The following is a 20,543-nucleotide window of genomic DNA, read 5'->3' as shown; positions in this document are numbered from 1 at the left end:
ATGGAGAGCTTTGCCTTCCGGCTCAGCTCCCTCTTCACCAAGACGGACCGGTACAGCGCCTGTTTTACTGCTGCAGCCGCACCGATCCGCCTATCGATCTCCTGCTCCACCTTACCCTCACTCGTGAACAAGACCCCGAGATACTTGAACTCCTTCGCTTGGGGTAGGCAGTTTGCCCCCACCTGGAGGGAGCAATCCGCCGGTTTCCGGCAGAGCACCATGGCCTCAGATTTGGAGGTGCTAACTCTCATCCCTGCCGCTTCGCACTCGGCTGCAAAACGCCCCAGTGAATGCTGGAGGTCACGGTCCGAGGAGGCAAACAGGACCACATCATCCGCAAACAGCAGAGAGGCGATCCCGAGACTCCCGAACCGGATCCTCTCCGCCCCCTGGCTGCGCCTAGATATCCTGTCCATGAAGGTCACGAACAGGACCGGTGATAAAGGGCAAAAGTGGTGGAGGACACACACTATATTCTGAGGAATGAAACTTGAGTTTGTTGTAGATATTTCTGGATCATTTAGAAAAACACCCTTTTGAGAACTTTTTGAAGATACTTCAGGCGAATAGGGTGGAAATGAAGAATCAATGGCCATGACACTTCCCCAGTTGATTAACACAAGTTAATATTTCTGATATGTTTGAATCAGGAATTATCCAACGGTAACTTTTGTTGAATTTAGGAGAAATCTGCAGACACTAGGGTTGCAAAATTCCGGGAATATTCAAAGTTGGAAACTTTCCACGGGAATTAACAGGAATAAACTGGGAATTTTGGGGTAATTTAACTGTATTTAACTTGTCATAAGCAGACATTTATAATACAACTTTTAAAAATGACATTTTTGACATTTTGTGAGTAGAACTTTATTCTTTCATCGAACAACAAAAACATGAACGTTGAATAAAAAAGGTGTATTCCCTATGATCACACCCCCAACCCACATTGTTTTTGGGGTGTTTTTCCCTGAATCCTTTCAGGTCTAAACGCTTTCTTCCTGGACCTCATCAACGTCCTCCTCACTGCTGTAACAAGTTAGTCTACTGTATACAAATAAACTTGGTATTAAAATGAACATGGCTTCAGTTTACCAAGTAATCAATATGCTAATGACAAACAGTGTTGGGAAAGTTCACTTTCTACATGAGCTAGTTCAGTTCATAATTCAAAATGTTGAACTAAGTTCACAGCTCCAAAATATAAACTAGTTCATTTATTTTTTTCAATATGTTGCAGCTATAATTGAAATCTCTATCTGTCTGCAATACCGCTCTTGGCCTCTACGCCACTCGGCGCTCCCACACTTGCCAGACAAAGGGCTGAAACGTTCAGACAACACTGATGACAAAGACGTTCAGAAACAACAGAACGTTTTATGTTTATGTTTCTGTCAGACAATGTTCCCAACCAGCTGCATTCAGGGACCAGCTGAGCTCGGTGTGCATAGTCTTGTTCTCAACTACATTTAAGTTCCCTGTTATATGCTCTTGCAAAAAAATTCCCATGGAAACTTTCCGCCCCTTTGCAACCCTAGCAGTCACAAATGGACAAAGCAGTAAAATATCTGTTTTCTTTTCTCGTCTGAAAGAAGTGTTATGGATTATGTTATGGAAGCAAAACATCTCTAAATTGGATGAAATACTCCGTGCTCAAACCTTCATTGTTCATTCTGAATGTGTAAAAGCAAAATAGTCCAACATCTTTAAATTAACCAACAAGTTTTTGCCCCGGGTGCTTCCCCATAAGTCAAAAATAATGATGCAAAGAAAAGAAAGTAAGTCAAAATGAGTCATTTTTAAAAGTCAAAATTAGGAGTTATTATCCTAACATTTCCTCTTGTTTTTCTTTTGTTGTGTGGATGTCGTGTTCCATCTGATAGAACCACACATAACTATATATAATACAACTTTATCTCAAATCTATCAATTTATATCTCAGAATTATGACATTTTAGGCGCCAATTTCGACAAAGCTATTACTTTTTATGTCACAATTTGTAAGTATGACTTACCATGGGGTATTGTTATTATCAAGGCTTTTGACTGGAGGAAATGGGCTTCCTCATGTAAAGGTGATGCAGACCGTTGGCGTCGTTTCCTCGCGTGACGACCATCACGTCTGTATGACGGGAGGAAGCGCAGGAACCTTTGAGCGGCACGTCGCCGCCTTCAGCCACAGCATCAGACGCAGTCACACGGCCTGAGAAAGTTGTCTTCTCTTGTTCCCCCGGTGGACCTTGTGTAGCCGCCTGCTCTGCAGCCCTCTGGTGGACACGTCAGGCGACGCTCGGCTACTCGTCGTCCCATGTTTGCTGCAGCAAGAAGTTAGCGGCTAGGTTCTCGTTCTTCTCGCAGGCGAAGTAGGCCTGGATGACTAAGCCTTCAGGGAAGCCCAGTGCTTTTAACTGAAACACATGTTCAACATCAAAAGTAGCTGTAATTAAACCCAGGATAACAATATTATTGTAAATGTAAAAATATTATTGTAATAATATTAATTATATTTAATATTTGTGTTTTGGAGATATGGAATATACCCAGTAATATTTGTAAAATAAGATCTATGCTTTTCCTGCACGTCCTCTCCGCCTGTCTGCACGTCTCAGCTGAGCTGGGGACGAATCGTTCTGGCCCAGAAGAGGCTAAGCTGCTTCTTAGACCCCTAAGAAGCAGCTTAGCCAATTACTGATTAAAGATATGAATGAGTGATACACAATTTAGCCAATCAGCATTTAAAATAGGTTCAGCTTTGGGCCGAAGTCATCTGGCCCAAATCTGCACGTTCTCGTCAGGCGCCTTCTTCTCTTCTTTTGTTTTCTTTTTTAACGACATGACGGCGAGCGCGAGGACGTCTCTTCCAAGAACACCGACCCGGTAAAATCAACGGGGACAGAACCAGCATGGACAGTAACGGGCGGAAGGGACATAACAGGAGAACGCCAGGACACACGTGAGAACACCAGGACACACGTGAGAACATGAGGACACGCGTGAGAACACCAGGACACGCGTGAGAACACCAGGACACGCGTGAGAACACCAGGACACGCGTGAGAACATGAGAACACACGTGAGAACACCAGGACACACGTGAGAACATGAGAACACGCGTGAGAACACCAGGACACACGTGAGAACATGAGAACACACGTGAGAACACCAGGACACACGTGAGAACATGAGAACACACGTGAGAACACCAGGACACACGTGAGAACATGAGAACACGCGTGAGAACACCAGGACCCACGTGAGAACACCAGGACCCACGTGAGAACACCAGGACACACGTGAGAACACCAGGACCCACGTGAGAACACCAGGACACCAGGACACACGTGAGAACACCAGGACACACGTGAGAACACACATGAGAACACACATGATAACATGAGAACAGCAGGACACACATGAGAACATGAGAACACCAGGACACACATGAGAACACCAGGACACACATGAGAACACCAGGACACACATAAGAACACCAGGACACACATGAGAACACCAGGACACACGTGAGAACACTAGGACACACGTGAGAACACTAGGACCCACGTGAGAACACCAGGACCCACGTGAGAACACCAGGACACACGTGAGAACACCAGGACACACATGAGAACACACATGAGAACACACGTGATAACATGAGAACAGCAGGACACACATGAGAACACCAGGACACACATAAGAACACCAGGACACACATGAGAACACCAGGACACACATAAGAACACCAGGACACACATGAGAACACCAGGACACACATGAGAACACCAGGACACACATGAGAACACTAGGACCCATGTGAGAACACCAGGACACACGTGAGAACATGAGAACACCAGGACACACGTGAGAACACCAGGACACACGTGAGAACATGAGAACACCAGGACACACATGAGAACACACGTGATAACATGAGAACAGCAGGACACACATGAGAACATGAGAACACCAGGACACACATAAGAACACCAGGACACACATGAGAACACCAGGACACACATAAGAACACCAGGACACACATAAGAACACCAGGACACACATGAGAACATGAGAATACCAGGACACACATGAGAACACACATGAGAACATGAGAACACCAGGACACACGTGAGAACTCCTCAAGCAGACATATTGGGCAAAGTGAACGTCTCTAACAGCTGGACGACGGACACATTGAGGAGAAGAAACACAACGAGGAGGTGGACAAAAACAGGCTATATATATATATATATATATATATATATATATATATATATATATATATATATATATACTGAATTGTATGAATACGATGTCCTTATTATGTCAGTGTTGGAATAAATGTTAAATATTTAACTACAAAGTAGAAACGCGTGTTTGATACTTTTTTGCATTCAATCATTCTGGGATGTTTGCTGAAATTGATTGGATGGCCCTACCAAAAAGCCTCCACCAGTTCAAACCTCTCCTGAAGAAGACCACTCTTAATCCAGAGGTGTTGGCTAACTACAGACCGATCTCTAACCTTCCCTTCCTCTCTAAGATCCTTGAGAAAGTAGGACTCATCTCTGTACTGGTCTTGTTAGACCTTAGTGCTGATAAAGGACTCATCTCTGTACTGGTCTTGTTAGACCTTAGTGCTGATAAAGGACTCATCTCTGTACTGGTCTTGTTAGACCTTAGTGCTGATGAAGGACTCATCTCTGTACTGGTCTTGTTAGACCTTAGTGCTGATAAAGGACTCATCTCTGTACTGGTCTTGTTAGACCTTAGTGCTGATAAAGGACTCATCTCTGTACTGGTCTTGTTAGACCTTAGTGCTGATGAAGGACTCATCTCTGTACTGGTCTTGTTAGACCTTAATGCTGATAAAGGACTCATCTCTGTACTGGTCTTGTTAGACCTTAGTGCTGATAAAGGACTCATCTCTGTACTGGTCTTGTTAGACCTTAGTGCTGATAAAGGACTCATCTCGGTACTGGTCTTGTTAGACCTTAGTGCTGATAAAGAGAAAGGTAAGAACAGAAGGGGTGGATCTGGTCTGCGCTGCCTTTTGTTGACAGAAGTAATAAAGTTTGCCGCCAGTCTGAAGTGCCTTAAACGTACATTCTGTCTACTGACCAGCAGGGGGCGACTCCTCTGGTTGTGTAGAAGTCTATGACAAAATTACTCTTCATTTATTCCCTCAGTAAACCTTGTAAACATGAGTTTGTGGTCTCAATATTCAGTTTCAAGTCTTCTTTAATACAGCATGATGTTAATGTAGTAAATTATTGTTGTTGTACACTATAGCGTACGTCTTAAATAGTTCTGTTCTGCACAACGGTTGATGTCTTTATGAACCTCGTTTGAACCTGTAAACACGATGCAACAAGAAATACAGCAGATTTTTGACAAATATAACCCATGGCTCAGTTCACTCATTGCACTTATGGGTCACGAGGCTCTGTGACTGCCCATCATACCCTTTGACCAAAATAGGAGGAGGTAACTGACCCTCTCAATGGCCTCCTTCTCCTGTGGGGTGACCTGGATGTAGTTCGTCTGTGGGGCCCCCTGGGCCTCGGCTCCCTCCCCTGCCGTGTCTCCACCTCGTGGCTCATTCAGCATCTGCACAAAATGCTCCTGGTGCTGCGTGATTTGCTGCAAGTCATACATCCAATGTAAATACTACAAATAGCTAACATATAGGTTCCCAGTCCCTACGCTCTTAGAAATAAAAGTTCCAAACGGGTTGTTCCTAAATGGCTGAAGTTCTACCCAGAACCGTTTGCTTATGAAGATCCTTTTTCTTTTTAAAGAAAGGGTTTTTCAAGGGTTCTTTGTAAAACTAGGTGTTCCATAGAGAGAACCCTTTTCGTCAGAAGAACGAGTTCCTCAAGGATTTTTTTTAAAGCATGGGTGTTAAAAGAGAACGCCCGCAATCCATCAGAAACTGTGATTGGGAACCACAAAGATTCCAGGTGGATTCTAGATGCAACCGCCATAATATAGCATGGTTCTCGACAGAAGCCCCGAGTGTATTCTATATCCAACCTTTGGAATACAAAAGGGTCTCTGTAGAGCCCGCTAGGTGGATTCTTCTTAGCACATTTAGAATGTGGAAAGGTTCTGAATAGAACCTCCCGAAAAGGGTTCTGGGCAGAACCATTAGACCATAGAAGGTTCCAACATTTTGTGGAACCTTTCACAGATGGTTCTACCCTTTCTGTTGGTTTCTCAGTAAAAGCCTCTGAAAGGGTTCTATTGGAACCTTTATTGCTAAGAGTGTAGCACAAATGATACAGAACAGCTGATTACTATTATAGATCAAAGAACCATTCAAACAGTAGACAGTCAACATGGTTAACAGGATGACATCATTTTGTCAGATGTTTTATCAAGTATTATGTGGTAAACTGTTCCCTGACAGTGTTTTACAACTATATATGTTTCTGGATTAATATTACTGCTGCATTATTGTGTATGTAGCATTTGAACTCCTGTATATTCTGTTGGCTGGTTAAATCTTTAGCAATGCATGATATTCTATAAGATCATCATATGTTCCTGGGAGAACCATGTAACTCTAAAAAGAAAAACAGCCTGTTTTAGCAAGAGACTTTTTAAAGACGTTATTTAGCTGAAGAAGTAGGAGGACTTTCTCAACACACAAGGGCCTCACATTTTTCACTCTAGTGCAAAATAGTGCATTTAAATGAAATAGATACTGGTGAGTGTGCCGGTGTGGTACCTGCAGCAGCTGTGGGTTGTCTCTGCCGAGCTGCTGCAAAAGGGCCGGTAAGAGGGCCGGGTTCTGCTGGATGATCTGTCTCATCTGCTGGAACTGAGGCTGGTTCCTCAGGAACTCCAGAGGGTTCCCCGTGGAGACGGAGCCTCCACCGCCAGAGGGAGGCTGGCTGCCGGACGCTGGCCCTGCTGGAGAGGAGGCGCGCTGGTTACTGCCGGTGTCGTTTAGTAAAACACTGTTGCCATGAAGCAGTCCTGCTCACTGATCTACAACATTGCCTACAATTGGGAATGGTCCAACTGCAGCCATCTCTTGTAGGGACCTGAGTTCTGAAAGCCAATAGGAAGAGCCCACAGTCCCAAGGATAACGCGTGTTACTTCCTTTAGCAGCCCTTTTTATCTGTTCGGCTGTTCACACATTGTTTTTTTAATGTGGTAAATATCAGATTTCCAGCATGAACTGATCAGCGCTGAACAGACACACGTGTAAAAAAAAAAACAATGTGTGGCAAACAAACAAAACAAACTTGGTCAACCGCAGCGTGAAAGTAGTGTTGTTTTGTTCGTGCTAACTATGAAGAGAAGTTAGCCGGACCATATCACCAACCATCTACTAGCATGTTATCTTTCTAAGGTTGACGACAATGTGTTTACCACTGTTAATAACCATTAGCTTATTCCAATTACAGAGTGCATTGTCCAACCGATGTTACGGTACTTTTCCCCCTCAATGAAAAAGGAGTATGATGTCATTTTCAACCAAACATTCACAGGTCACATGAACTAAAAGTCCATTTGTGTTTTAACCACATCTGAGGAACCAACAGAGTCATGTTGTTCTTTTGCTTCTTTGCAGTCAACACGTAATGACAAGAGCCAACGACAGACACAACGGAGCAAACTCTACTCTGCTCAGGACTAAACTCTGGAACCAGGTAGTAGACAGGCCTAATCCCTAACCCCTTGGATTGAGATTATTCTTAATATTATATTAAAAAAAGGGAATAGAATTCATTTATATTCCAAATCAAATTGTTGGTGTTTCTTAAGCAGCAACAGAAATATTTACAACAGCAAAGTCACCATTTAAACGCAATAATATCTGACTGGAAACAAATCTAAAATGGTGCCTATCAAAAAAAGGTCACTATGGTTGCCTGTAGACTAGTTTAGACGCGTGCAATGAACAGATGCAATGTCCAGTTTCTAACGTGAAAGGTCATTCATTTCTGAAGTTTTTCCAACACAAACCAAAAGATACGTTCCCTGTCAAAACCCATTTGTCTTAATCGTGCTCCTCCTGGTTATATTGGCCTCAGTCCTCATTGACAGCGGCCCTGAGTCCATATAGCTGCATCAATAGAGTTGTGCTCTTACTGTGTGTTACGGTCGCTGGGGGCTGTTGGAGTTCTTGCGTAGCAGGGGCGGGGGGGTTGGACGGAGCACTTGGTCCAATTTGCTCCTGGGGTGGCGGATCACCGGCCTCTGCTGGAATACCCTGCAGTTCATAAACATTCACTTCACACCTTTGGAATACAGAAGGAATGGACCCCCCCCCCCCCCGGGCTGGTTAAACCCTCACGGTGAGTAGATACTCCACTGCTCGGTCCGGGTTGTTGTAACTGGCTCTGAGCGCGGCGACGACCTGCTCCCGCTCGTAACCCATGGACATGATCTCCGACACCAGGTTCTCGTAGGCTGGACCCGTCACTGTGGAGACCACGAGAAAGGTACATGAGGTCAACTCAATGAGAAACTTGTATTATGGCACTACATTTACCATCATTTGAGCCCTTTCATTATGTTGGTGAATTTGTAGCACAAAGGCTCATGCTGCATTAGCTGCTAGTACTTCCCATAATAACCTGAGTTATTGTGGCACTAAATGTCTGAATCTGAATTGATATGAACGACCTGAACATCCACTTAAGTAACTTTGAAACCGGGTAACGCAGGTCAAAGACTGCTTCTAGTTCCCTGTGGTGACCTGGAAGTCCCCATATACATGTAACAGAGGCCACCCCTCACCAGAAACCAACCCTATGGGTCTCGGCCTACAGATGTTAACGATGTGTGTATGTATGTGTGTGTGTGTGTGTGTGTGTGTGTATCAAAAAAATTATTATGGCAGGAAAGAAAGCTCAGCTTTTTTTTCTTTTAAATGGAATAAATGTCTGAATTTTACGATCAGTCCAAGTTCATGTAAAAAAATGCATTAATTAAAAGTACATTTGTAAAGCGGTCACATACTGTACTAACGTTGTCCAACAGAAACCTAGATGGAGAAATCCTGTTTCATTAAAGCTCCGCCCCCCCCTTTAAAACATTTCTTGTCCATTGGGGACACTTCAGACCCCATCCGACTGTGTGCTTTGTCCTTCCATGTGGTTGGACCACACGTCATACTGGCTTTTACACTCTATAAACCAAACAAAAAAGCAAAGCATAACGCATATGGTGGTAATTTTCGGTGAAAACAGAAGGGCATACAATCCCAGCAGAGGCATTACCCAGTATAGACGCTGCTTCTTCAAGGAGACCCAGTTCATCTACGAGGCTTTGAGAGAAATAAGACACATACGATTACAGTGAGCATTCATCTTTTGGGGTCTTTTTTTTACACAAGAAGTTGAGCTAGCTCAGTGAGGCAGATGGCAATGTCGTTAGTGTTGCAGGTATTTGGTCCTAAACCAAAGTATTGGGCAAATAATAAATAATTAAATAAATCTCTGTTGAAAACACACACACACCAATCCTGACTCTGTAGAAAGCTGTGTTTAAGTATTTTCATTAGAACTTGTTCAAAAGAAAGGAACCATCTAAACCTGTGGTTCCTGTGACTGTACACAAGCTTTTCCAGCTAACAGAGGCCATTTCTCAGACTACCAGACAACATAATGTCCATAAACATAGGTTTCCTCCTAACCTGGCAGCAGTGAGAAGGACTTCGGAAGTGGCGGATGGTTCGCTCTCGCGGTCATCCTTCAGCTTTTCTTCTGGCTGGGTAGTAGGGGTGGGGGAGTCCGCAGCAGCCTCGGGAGCTGGTGCTGGATCAGAGGCCAGGGTGGCAGCTGAAGCCGGGGCCGGTGTTGAGTCCGGGGCTAAGTCAGGGTCCGGGGCTGCTGTTGCTTTGAGAGAAGCCGGGGGGTTGTTGTCTGGGACTGGGGGCGGGGCCTCGAAGCAAGCGGCCGACCGTTGGGCGTGCGTGGGTGCAGACGCCGCACGTGTCGCCGTGGAGGGTCCTTGTGCTGGAGCTGCTGCAGCTGCAGGGGCTGGTTTAGGCTGCAAAGACATTTGAGAACCAACGGTGGAAGCATGCCATTGGTTATTTCACTCAACTTGACCGGGCTGTTGCACCTGTACTGTGACATTACACACCTGTGCTTCTCTTTTTAAACACAAACACCATTTTAATTGGTTCCTTCTACTTTGACCATTGTTAAGCTATGGTCCTAGAAACTCCTGTACTCCAAGTACGTGTTTCAAGGCTTTTAATGGGAAATGTCTACAGAGGAAGTCTTGAGCACCATTGACGTTAGCTTAATAGCGACCATGAAGAAAAAAGTAAAAGCCTGGATGTAATAAGAGAATATAAAAGTTGAGTGACCAAAGAGACACTAACCTTGGAAACCATGACCACAACAAAGGTTTTCTCATCAATGTTGTACTCTTTCAGCGGTGTGTCGTTGTTCAGGATTTTGCCTGTGGAGAAATCACAAATGTATTAAGAAGCTACAATAGTCCTTCATATGGGAAAACTATGTAGATATGAATTTTAAGGTAACAAATACAAAACAGTTCTTAGTGTGAGTTGATTATCCACTACTGAAAACATAGTTATGAATATTGTAGTCTAAAAATAAATCCTACAAACAGGACCTTAATGTGCTGCAATGACTTGGTATTTACTATAATGTACACCGTGACAACTAATGTGACACAAACTCCTGTCCAAAGAAGGTTGGGTGTTAATAACCACCCAATAATGCAGTGAATATTCTCAACAATAATATTTTTAAAAGCATTTGGTTCATCCAGTCCATCATTTTATTTTGAAATGCTTTTGAAAGTTAAAAGTAAACGAGTAAAAAGTTGAAAGAAATGTGTGTTGAGTTGTCCCCATACATCATTTTAACAAATACCAATGGCAGTTTGCGGGTCCTCGATGTAACAGAATATGATCTTTCTGTATCTAATAAGAAGTCTGCATCTCTTTCAAAGTCACCTGCATAGATTAGTTTTTGTCCTGCAGCAGGAAATGCATCTTTTCCTCTGTCCTTCTCTATTTCCTCCTTCAGGGCTTCCACCTGACAAACATAAACAGAAGAAACTAACATAAGATCTTTTGTTAATTCAAGTCTATTCAGTTTATTTTGTTTAGCCCAAAATCACAAATTAGCTTCAGAGGGCTTTACAATCTGTACACATAGGACATCCCTGTCCCAGGACCTCACATCAGGTCAGATCAGGTCAGATCAGGTCAGATCAGGACCCCCCCCACCCCACCCCACACCCTCCCCCTAGGTCTAGGCAACAGCCTCGCCATGTGAATGTCCTGCTTGGCTAATTAAAGCGTCCCTTCGGTTGTTCTTTCTAGTGTGGCGTGTGCTTTGGTATGCGTGTCATTGCGTGACAGGTGTTACGCTTTTACTTTGAAGGGACCGCGCTTCCACGCACTACCCCACGTGACCTGGTGAGACCCCCGAGTCGCTGACCGCCACACACATATAACACGCTACTTTACAATGTGTTCAATGAGCTGAATAAGTCTCTCCAGTGTGTCGTCTTAATATTAGCCCCCCCGTTCTACGGTGCTCTGTGCCGGCCTCACCGTTAACTTCTACCGTTACTCACCGTGAGTTCTGGGTCTATTTCGACCCTGAATGTCTGCTGCTGGAGGGTCTTCACCGTCACCGTCAGCATCTTCCGACGCAGTGCGAGAGGCAGCTGGGGCAGAAACCAGGGGACTGACGGCAGTGTGTCGCCTGTCGCCTGTCGCCTGTCACCGCTCTTTTCTTCCTCACAGGACCGAATCAGGTGAACGTGACTCAGCGGTCTCAGAGTGGGGGCGCAACAGCGACACCTACCGGCGGAAGCGAGGCACGACACGTGGCCGCTTTCACGTTGAGATGAACAGAGGCGCTGATAAACAGGAAGGAGCTGGAACTGGGCCCCTCAAGGACTACGAGACCTGGACTGTGGCCCCACCATAGACCACAGACCTGGTGGGGCGGTAGGGAACCATTGTCTCATCTAAGTGTGACTTTGTTCTCGCTTCACGGACTTGATGCTTCGCTGTATCTCGTTAAAAGGTAATAATGTAACCTCAATACTTTTATTGATTACTTACCAAATTGTGTTCACAGCATAAACTATCAAAAAGTGTAAAGTATTAGAAAGTTGACATCAAAGGCTTTGGCTGATTCAGAGGATTGTGTGATTATTGGATCAGACATTTTCCAGATCTCAATGTACACTTCTATGGGTACTTCCCAAGTCTCTTAATTGCCGTTTCCTCGCTTAAACCGAAGTTGTTCGGAGCCGCCATGTTAACGGCCGTCCCAAAGCTCTTGTTGAGGAGGAGTGGGCTTCCAGGAAGTGTTTTTGGATACGCCCCCATCAGTTATTTGATTGGACACGCCCCCTCATAGTCCATCAGTTATTTGATTGGACACGCCCCCTCATAGTCCATCAGTTATTTGATTGGACACGCCCCCCTCATAGTCCATCAGCTATTTGATTGGACACACCCCCTCATTGTCCATCAGTTATTTGATTGGACACGCCCCCTCACAGTTCATCAGTTATTTGATTGGACACACCCCCTCACTGTCCATCAGTTATTTGATTGGACACGCCCCCTCATTGTTCATCAGTTATTTGATTGGACACACCCCCTCATTGTCCATCAGTTATTTTATTGGACACGCCCCCTCATTGTCCATCAGTTATTTGATTGGACACGCCCCCTCATTGTCCATCAGTTATTTGATTGGACACGCCCCCCTCATAGGCCATCAGTTATTTGATTGGACACGCCCCCTCATTGTCCATCAGTTATTTGATTGGACGCTGCAGCTGATCGGACTAATCGCTGGAGTTTCATACCAGAGTGAAGACGGATCACAGATTAAACTCAAGTTACATATTTGATTTGTTTTCTGATTCACCATCTGGTTAAAATATATGTCCATCTAAACAACAAAAGGACTTCAAACAACTTTCTTCATTTAAAAAAAAGAATATTCTTTTCTTGATCTGGTATTTCCCTCTAACTTATTGAGGGAATATAATTGGATATAATTAAAGTCAGAGAGAGCTGGAGAGCGGAAACACGTTTAACATCATGTTTCGTCATTTCCATTCAGTCACGTGAGGCTGATCATTCCTCAGTCTCAGGTTTGATGATTTATATTATTTAAGTTTAACCTGAGCCAAACAAATAATTCCAGTGTTGAAGAGAAACCATAATCATATTGTAGGTTATTTTATCATGTCCCAATAAGAATTAAAAAGACGAGACATACAAACGCATCGGTAGAATGCACACCATTAACACATTTAGCAACACATTTTTATCAATATTTTAAGAGGATTTTTATTATAATGTTCGCTAAAAACTGTCCGATCAGGAAACAATTCTGTTCCACTGATCATGTGTTCAGACACAAACTCCGTCAAGTCTCTCCAGCTGTTGCCTGGCAATTAGAGACTTGGGATGCACCCTGTGACTTGATTGGGAAAGGTTTTCTTCAGCCTTTTTTTTTTTTAAATGAGCTATACACAAGATTCAGAGCATATCTACCAGAGGCTAGCAGCTAACAGTGCGAACAGTCACAAATAAGGTATTCAAGGGTATACTATACAAGTGATTTACAGCGCATCGTTTGGGTTGTTTCGGTGTACTGAAACTCGAGTATCAAGTGGTACGGATACTGAAAATGTAGAAACAAGGGCGGACGCTTGCTGCTTCGGCCACCAATCACCTGTAAAATGTCTCCTCTACATAAATTTAAAAAACGACCAAAACCATTGAAAACAGGCTTCACCTTGTAGAGCAGCTTCAATTTTATTCACTGAAACTGAGCAGTGTGAGCCCACAGTCACTCATTCAGAACAAGAAAATGGCGATAGTAAGAATCAGTTTGTTTAATGCAGTCACACAGAGTCACACACAGAGTTGCAGGAAGGACATATGCCCCAAATCAGAGCCAGAGCTTTAGAAAATGACTTGTTTTCAGGGAATCAATGTAATGATTGAATAAATTATGAAGGGGTCAATAAAAATAAAAAAATGGTACTAAATCACACAGGAGGAATAAAAAGTGCATGAACCAGGAATCGCAACAAACGCACACAATTCGAACATTCGACCAAAGCAGACAGACAAATAAAAAAGGGAAATTAACACGAATACCCTTCTCTAATTTGAAAGCTAAAAAACAAGGGAATCCTAAAAAAAAAAAAAAAATTTAAATCTGACCTGACCACCTTCCACCACCCCCTCGCCCCTACACCTGAATAAAAGGCTGCTGTATTAAAGGCCAGTCCATAGGGCTTTTGCTGATTTTCTGTCGGTTTAGAAGGGAACAGTCCACCAACCGGTATCCTCTTTTACAACTCGTCCCTCTTTTTGGCATCGCTGTCCTCCCCTTCTGTCCTGGCGTCCTCGTCTGTCTCCTCATTGTGCTCGCCCTCTTCCTCTTCTTCTTCTTCTTCTTCCTCCTCCTCCTCCTCCTCCTCGTCATCTTCCTCCTCCTCGTCCTCAGCATCACCATCAGTGTCCGTCTTCTTGCTCTTGTCTTCCTCCTCCTCCCTCAGTTTCCTCTCCATGTCCTCCTGCTCCTCCTTCATCTTCTTCTCTGGTCCCTGGTGGGCCAAGAAGACAAGTTGGGTTTGAGTTGACAACGCTGAATACTCTTTGATGACTTATCTCAAAACGCGTGCAAGTAATTTGACGTGCAGGTAATTTGAAGTCACTGTCGAACTTATTTGAGATTCAATAAAGAAATATATTTTCTTCATGTCCAACATGCATTTCTTTCACTCAAAAATACTATTCTGTCTAGCCTGTGAGCTAGGCCTAGCGTAATCCTTCTAGGAGCTAGCCTGTGAGCTAGGCCTAGCGTAATCCTTCTAGGAGCTAGCCTGTGCGCTAGGCCTAGCGTAATCCTTCTAGGAGCTAGCCTGTGAGCTAGGCCTAGCGTAATCTTTCTAGGAGCTAGCCTGTGAGCTAGGCCTAGCGTAATCCTTCTAGGAGCTAGCCTGCGAGCTAGGACTAGCTCAACATGCTACGCTAGGACGCCATCCAATCTCTCAAATCAGAGCAATTTTCAAGATCTTTTTAAATATAAAAATCACTTAAAAAAATAAAATGAAATCTGGGATGTCAGTTCCCTACACATGGCTCTCTCGGCCACACCTAACAATTACTGCCTCCTGATGTGCTTTACCAGTCAACCCTGATCAACAGGTACAAGTTGGTAGCGCAAAACCAACCAAGCAGGAAGTAGTGCTACTGGGAATCAAGCCCACACTGCATTATAAATGGCATGTTTTCTTTATGCGTTTTAGTACATACTGCAGCTGCCCTTAAAAAGACAGACACTGTTACATGTGGACACACTACTTGCTACATTAAACATACGAGGTATTGGGACATGCTAAATCTAAACAGTATGGTGTATTGCGTATTGGAACACAGCCCAGTGTCTTTGCAGGAACTTCAGGCTGCTTTTCTTCACTTCTAACAGGTACTTACAATGAAACATTGGTTTCATAAGCATTAGTCATTATTTATATCATTTAAAAATAACTAGGCACATATGGGATCTAAGTCAACAAAAATGTTGCGAATGCACAGTATAGTGTATAATAGGCTCTACATGCAGCATTGATATACAGCCTTACCATAGTAGCTCCCCAGGTTTCCTTCCCAAACTCTTCTGCCTCTTTGACATTGTCAGTGATCAGTAAGTTGTCAAAGATGGTGCCAGATTTAACCTGAAAAAAGACAATCACATGAGGGTTAATTCCTCGAGTGCATATACAAAACAAGTCTTCGTGTATACATGGGTTTGGTGACTGTTATTACAACTCTCATTGGGTGAGTAATAATCCTTACCTGCCACAGATCCAGGCCCAGTACTCCAATGTTATCGAATTTGTACATCGCGGCGTCCTGAGTGTACTCTGGGTTATCAATCTCAGGGTGGACCCAGGCTCCTTTGTAGTCGGGGTTGTCAATCTGATTGGGTTTCCACTCCCCCTGCAAAAGCGACATGAGAGGTTAGTACTAGTGATGGTACAGCTTATCAGACTAATTCTATCACTTAACCAAAGTCTAAAACAATATACAAACACTGCTAAAAGGATTTCAAATGGTGATCAATCATTCTTTCTATGAAAAGCTCCAGCCCTGCCCTCAGCTATGAGAGCTGCACCTTGTACTCTGGGTTGGTGATCACGGGAGGTTCCCACTCCCCGTCCATGTCCACATCCCAGTCATCAGGCTTCGTGGCATCAGGGTCAGGGATGGTCTCTGGCTTGTCCCATTCCTGGGAATGGAGCAGAAATAGAGTTACCACTCAAGTCCTAAAGTGTTAAAAACACAATGCCACAACACTGCACGCCATGAAGCAGGGATGTGACCTGGTCCTGTACATGAAAAGCTCAAGTAGCACGACTTGATTGTTGATTATTTGACGAGCCTGGATTTTTCAATTCATTAAAGCTGGGTTCAAATGTATTTAGAACTACTGCCAATCAAATGAGTGCTGATGATGGGTTTGCCCTTCTACTCAAGTTGCCTCTTATTGCAAAATAAGGTCACACTGATTAAGAAAATTAAAATCCACGATCGTGAATGCTATTTGTCATTATCTTTGCCATTAAATATTGTTAAACTTTAATTAATTGAATCCTGGATTTCCTGCGGCCACGGGACTCGAGTTCTGAACATATCTTACAGTTCTCAGACATATTTCAGTGGTTTATTATCTCAAATTAAGGCAATATCGATTTGGCCACCCAACAACTAACTTAGTGTAACTTTAGCCCACTACTCTGAGGTGATTTGTGTTTCCCTCAAGCCAACAATGTGACATGATCAAGACAACAGCTATAACGTTTTCCAGTGCATCATTTGGTTTAGATTTCAGAGAACTTTCTCTATCTGCCACAGGGAAGTGTTAGCTGGGTCTGGAAAGAAACCAAGAGGCCTGTAATACGAGTCCTGTTTATGGAGTTATCGGGATAACTTTTGAGCAATGCCCACGAGGGCCTGATCTCCTACCTCAGACTTGGTGTCATTGGGGTCGTCGATCTTGGCCCTGTCGTCCCAGTCGCTGGGTTTCTTGGAATCTGGGTCCTTGATCTTCTTGGCGGGCAGCATGTCCCAGTCGTCCTCCAGAGAGCCAGACTCCACCTTCTCGTTGTTGATCCTCACCTCGTATGTCTGGTCCGGATTCAGGATCAGTGTGTACATGTGGGTCAGCTCGTCATCCTGGAGAGAGGGAGGTAAAGAGCATTTAGGAGAGAGTAAACATTCCTAAATTTGTGTTTACAAGAATCTAACATTTTTCAAAACAGGCTTTACGCAGTAGCTACCTTGCATTTGATGTCTTTCTTGACGAGGTGGTTCTGGCCCTTGTAGTTGAAGATCACGTGAACCTTCTTTGTGCTGTATCCACAGATGTCAGGCCCTGGAGACAATAAGGTATTCATTTGATCACAGTCACATTTCAAAACGGCTGAATGTGAGAATGAGTCGCACATCCTTTCAAGTGCTCTCCCCTCAAACGGCCTCTACAGGCCCAGTATGACTCACCGAACATGATGTAATACTGAGAGTCCCCATGCATGTTGCTCTGGTCGAGGTCAGAGGGGAAGATTTTGACGTAGCCACCTCCACAGTCGATCTTCTGCTCGTGCTTGATGGTGAACTGGATGACCAAGGGCTTTCCCTCGTTGCTAAAGGGCTCGAAGCGAGCCGACAGGGCATAAAAGTGGGCGTCCTGGCTGGTCTGGAGACCTGGACAAATGGGCGTGACCAGCCGTTAGAGACAAGCGCTCAAAGCTTTTGTTTGCAGTTTTGTATTCTTGACCAGGTTTTTAATAGGCATTATAAAATGGTTATATTATAAAATGTTTTTTTTTGGTATGCCAGATACTCTGTGTATTACTGTAGTGCTTAAGGAGCTCGACATGTTCCAAGATTAAAATCTAAATGAGTAAACCTGCCGCACGGCAGCATTCCAGCACAGTTACTTTTGCCACAGGCAGGTATTTCCATTTTTGGATCCATCCTCAGCACATACTTTAGAAACAAATATCTTGTCTTAGTCGTGGGTGTACCTGGAGCAGGTCAAATACACAAACCTTTTGCATGATAACACCATAATGCAATAGTGACAGATCTGTCACTATCGAGGATGTGTATCAATTGCCTGCATGACAATATAAAAATGATTATTACCTTTATCAGCCTCGGCGTCCCCATAGAACTTCCCAGCGGTCAGTTTCCACTGACCGTAGTCCGACTTGTGCTTGGACTCGGCCCACCGGCTCTGCCATCCATCTGAAAGCCAACTCAACTGGTTACTGACTGCTCTTCCTGTTGGTCAACACATTGCACAACACACATCCATTGTGCTGCCGGATCCAGACACACACTTGCTCTACTGAGTTTGAAGAGGACTTCACAATAAAAGCACACATTTCAACTGATACCGGTTTGGTGCACATTTTTATATTTTATAATACTCAAATATGTTCTAAGTATTTACCAGGGACTACTGGCTCTTTTTTTTACATTTTCCATCCAAGCTCAGCTTGTCTATAAAGTGTTCGACACATTGAGGACATTAACTAAGTAACGTTCAATTGAACAGAGAGGGTCCAAACAGTACAACGACGAAGTGAATTACATATGGAAGCCTGAAGACGGCTCAGTATCAGAAGTGAAAGCATGTGCACGCATTCATCCGGTGGACTAGCACGGTGCAGCGTTACGTTACTGCGGTCACGTTAGGTTACTTTCCGCCAACACTACCTGTCGGTGGACCGTTAGTCATATCGTGGCCTAGCCTTTATTAACCGGCTACATGAATGCAGCGACATTATTTTAAAAATAAACGTGTTTTTCGTTTCAAAAGGCCAGATAATTATAGACAAACTACACCGAGCGACGCCGTTTAGAAAGGCAGTGGAGGCACCACTTCCACAACACCACCGTTCACACGTAGAACAAGGAGGACGTGGAGCTGCGGACTTAACGCACCTGCGTCCAGGAACTGCTCCTTGAAGTGCACGGTGGCCTCGACGGTGACGGCTATCCATGCGAAAGCGGCGAGAATGGCCGGTAGCTTCATGCTGGCAGCGTGAAGAGAGCTCGTTAGAGAACCGGCTGCTAAAGGCTGGAGGAGCTGTAACCTGAGCGCTGCACGGGGACAAGCCCTGCACAGATGGCCGCCGCTCATTGGACGAGCCGCTGGCCAATGAAACGAGACCACGAGTTACTTTCCGGAGAGGCTCGGCTCGCGTCGGACGAGGATCGGAAGGGGGCGGAGCCAGGAGGCGACTTGGCTTTAAAGAGATAAGGAGCCGCCCGGTGGTTTTGGGGTTAGGGTTAAAATTAGCATCCATTCAAAAATACTTTTAAAAATGTTACTTAATAAATATTCAACACAATATAGTGTACGTTCATAATATAATGTTATATATTCTCTATTAATGATTAATTGATGTTATGTTTTTATCTTGCTTCTATGTAGAGCACTTTGTAAACTCTGTTTTTAAAGGTGCTATATAAATAAATGTATTATTATTAAATCAGACACGGATGGCATAGCGCTGTGTATTACATCTTTTTTTCAACATACTGAATGTTGAAAATATGTCACGGGGTAAACTGAAGGTTATTTTAGAACCAGTGCACTCTGGGAGCCTAAACCCCTAAACCCCTAAACCCCTAAACCCCTAAACCCCTTCCCATCACCGCATTATTCCCAAATGATCCAAACTAAATTATTTGTAATAATTTCAAATGCATTGCCTGCCTTTTATTCTTGTTTTCAGGAGCATCATTTATGATTGGCCTTATTTATCGTTTGAATTTTGGAATGGCACGTTTCACCGTGATAATTTAGTGGTTACTACAATTATAGTATAATTAAGTTACTCTATCCCCATGTTAAGTCTTGCTTCACCATTGACACAATTGTAAGACCCCCCCCCCCCTCCCCACCCCCTCCATCCTCTTACTGGTTTTACTATGCTGTTTGTTTTATTCAATTTCTCCCAACTTCTTATTTAATTTGTACTTTAATTTGTACTCATTTTATTGTTTCATTACATTATGTATTCATGCCTTTTATGCACCTTTTCATTTCTTTAATTGTGTATAACAGAGGCAGATTCTAACCCATTCACCTCTAAGCACTACTACAAATGTAGTTTTTTTAAATAAAAAAAGTTGGAGTAGTCAAAGTAGTACAAGTGGTAGTTGTAATATAAGTAGTAGTATTAGAGGTATTAATAGCAGTAGTATTAGTAGCAGTAGTGGTAATACTATAAATATTAGCAGCCGTAGTTACAGTATTATTAAGAGCATTAAGTATTTAATCAAAACCACTCAAATGAAGGGTTAGGGTTAGGGATAAGGGGTTAAGGGAACCCTAACCCTAGGGTTAGGTACTTCACTTTACTTAATTGTCTTTTTTCCCTGTGAAAGGTTATTTTTGGGGAGTTTTTCCTGATCTGATGTGAGGTCAAAGGTCAGGGATGTCGTATGTGTACAGATTGTAAAGCCCTCTGAGGG

At 43.7% G+C, this 20,543-nt stretch overlaps 2 protein-coding genes across 4 annotated transcripts; both read right to left on the bottom strand.

The window, feature by feature from the left end:
• Window positions 1-847: 847 nt before the first annotated feature.
• Window positions 848-11,786, bottom strand: rad23ab (RAD23 homolog A, nucleotide excision repair protein b). 3 transcript variants are annotated; one of them, XM_034530220.1, is made up of 10 exons: window positions 11,579-11,786; window positions 10,950-11,031; window positions 10,347-10,426; window positions 9,651-10,006; window positions 9,235-9,281; window positions 8,307-8,434; window positions 8,102-8,222; window positions 6,728-6,912; window positions 5,491-5,637; window positions 848-2,405 (listed from the first exon to the last, which is right to left on the bottom strand). In XM_034530220.1, the coding sequence occupies exons 1-10, from the start codon at window positions 11,645-11,647 to the stop codon at window positions 2,292-2,294; spliced, it is 1,329 nt and encodes a 442-aa protein (XP_034386111.1). In that variant the 5' UTR covers window positions 11,648-11,786; the 3' UTR covers window positions 848-2,291. The 3 variants fall into 3 exon arrangements, with proteins under 3 accessions (XP_034386111.1, XP_034386112.1, XP_034386113.1); XM_034530221.1 differs by having other exon boundaries at window positions 1,436-2,405; window positions 6,728-6,909; XM_034530222.1 differs by having other exon boundaries at window positions 1,436-2,405; window positions 8,325-8,434.
• Window positions 11,787-13,768: 1,982 nt separating this feature from the next.
• On the bottom strand, window positions 13,769-19,197 carry LOC117729280 (calreticulin-like). The gene is made up of 9 exons (XM_034530219.1): window positions 19,005-19,197; window positions 18,201-18,302; window positions 17,553-17,756; window positions 17,333-17,427; window positions 17,019-17,228; window positions 16,168-16,281; window positions 15,849-15,992; window positions 15,635-15,727; window positions 13,769-14,593 (listed from the first exon to the last, which is right to left on the bottom strand). Exons 1-9 carry the CDS (start codon window positions 19,093-19,095, stop codon window positions 14,339-14,341), a joined length of 1,308 nt encoding a protein of 435 aa, XP_034386110.1. The 5' UTR covers window positions 19,096-19,197; the 3' UTR covers window positions 13,769-14,338.
• Window positions 19,198-20,543: the final 1,346 nt, after the last annotated feature.

This window comes from Cyclopterus lumpus, chromosome 4 (assembly GCF_009769545.1).
Source record: "Cyclopterus lumpus isolate fCycLum1 chromosome 4, fCycLum1.pri, whole genome shotgun sequence".
NCBI classification, from domain to species: domain Eukaryota; kingdom Metazoa; phylum Chordata; class Actinopteri; order Perciformes; family Cyclopteridae; genus Cyclopterus; species Cyclopterus lumpus.
Note: the sequence above shows the minus strand (reverse complement) of the source record. Positions and strands in the feature narration are given on the sequence as shown.

Excerpts from the sequence above, each read along its gene's own strand:
- rad23ab (XM_034530220.1), bottom strand. The coding sequence starts at position 11,647 with ATGCTGACGGTGACGGTGAAGACCCTCCAGCAGCAGACATTCAGGGTC. Across the intron at positions 11,032-11,578 it reads AAATAGACCCAGAACTCACG|GTGGAAGCCCTGAAGGAGGA; the intron begins GTGAGTAACGGT and ends TATGTTTGTCAG. Across the intron at positions 5,638-6,727 it reads ACAACCCACAGCTGCTGCAG|CAAATCACGCAGCACCAGGA; the intron begins GTACCACACCGG and ends TATGACTTGCAG.
- LOC117729280 (XM_034530219.1), bottom strand. The coding sequence starts at position 19,095 with ATGAAGCTACCGGCCATTCTCGCCGCTTTCGCATGGATAGCCGTCACC. Across the intron at positions 18,303-19,004 it reads GGAGCAGTTCCTGGACGCAG|ATGGATGGCAGAGCCGGTGG; the intron begins GTGCGTTAAGTC and ends GTTGGCTTTCAG. Across the intron at positions 15,993-16,167 it reads TCACCAACCCAGAGTACAAG|GGGGAGTGGAAACCCAATCA; the intron begins GTGCAGCTCTCA and ends TCGCTTTTGCAG.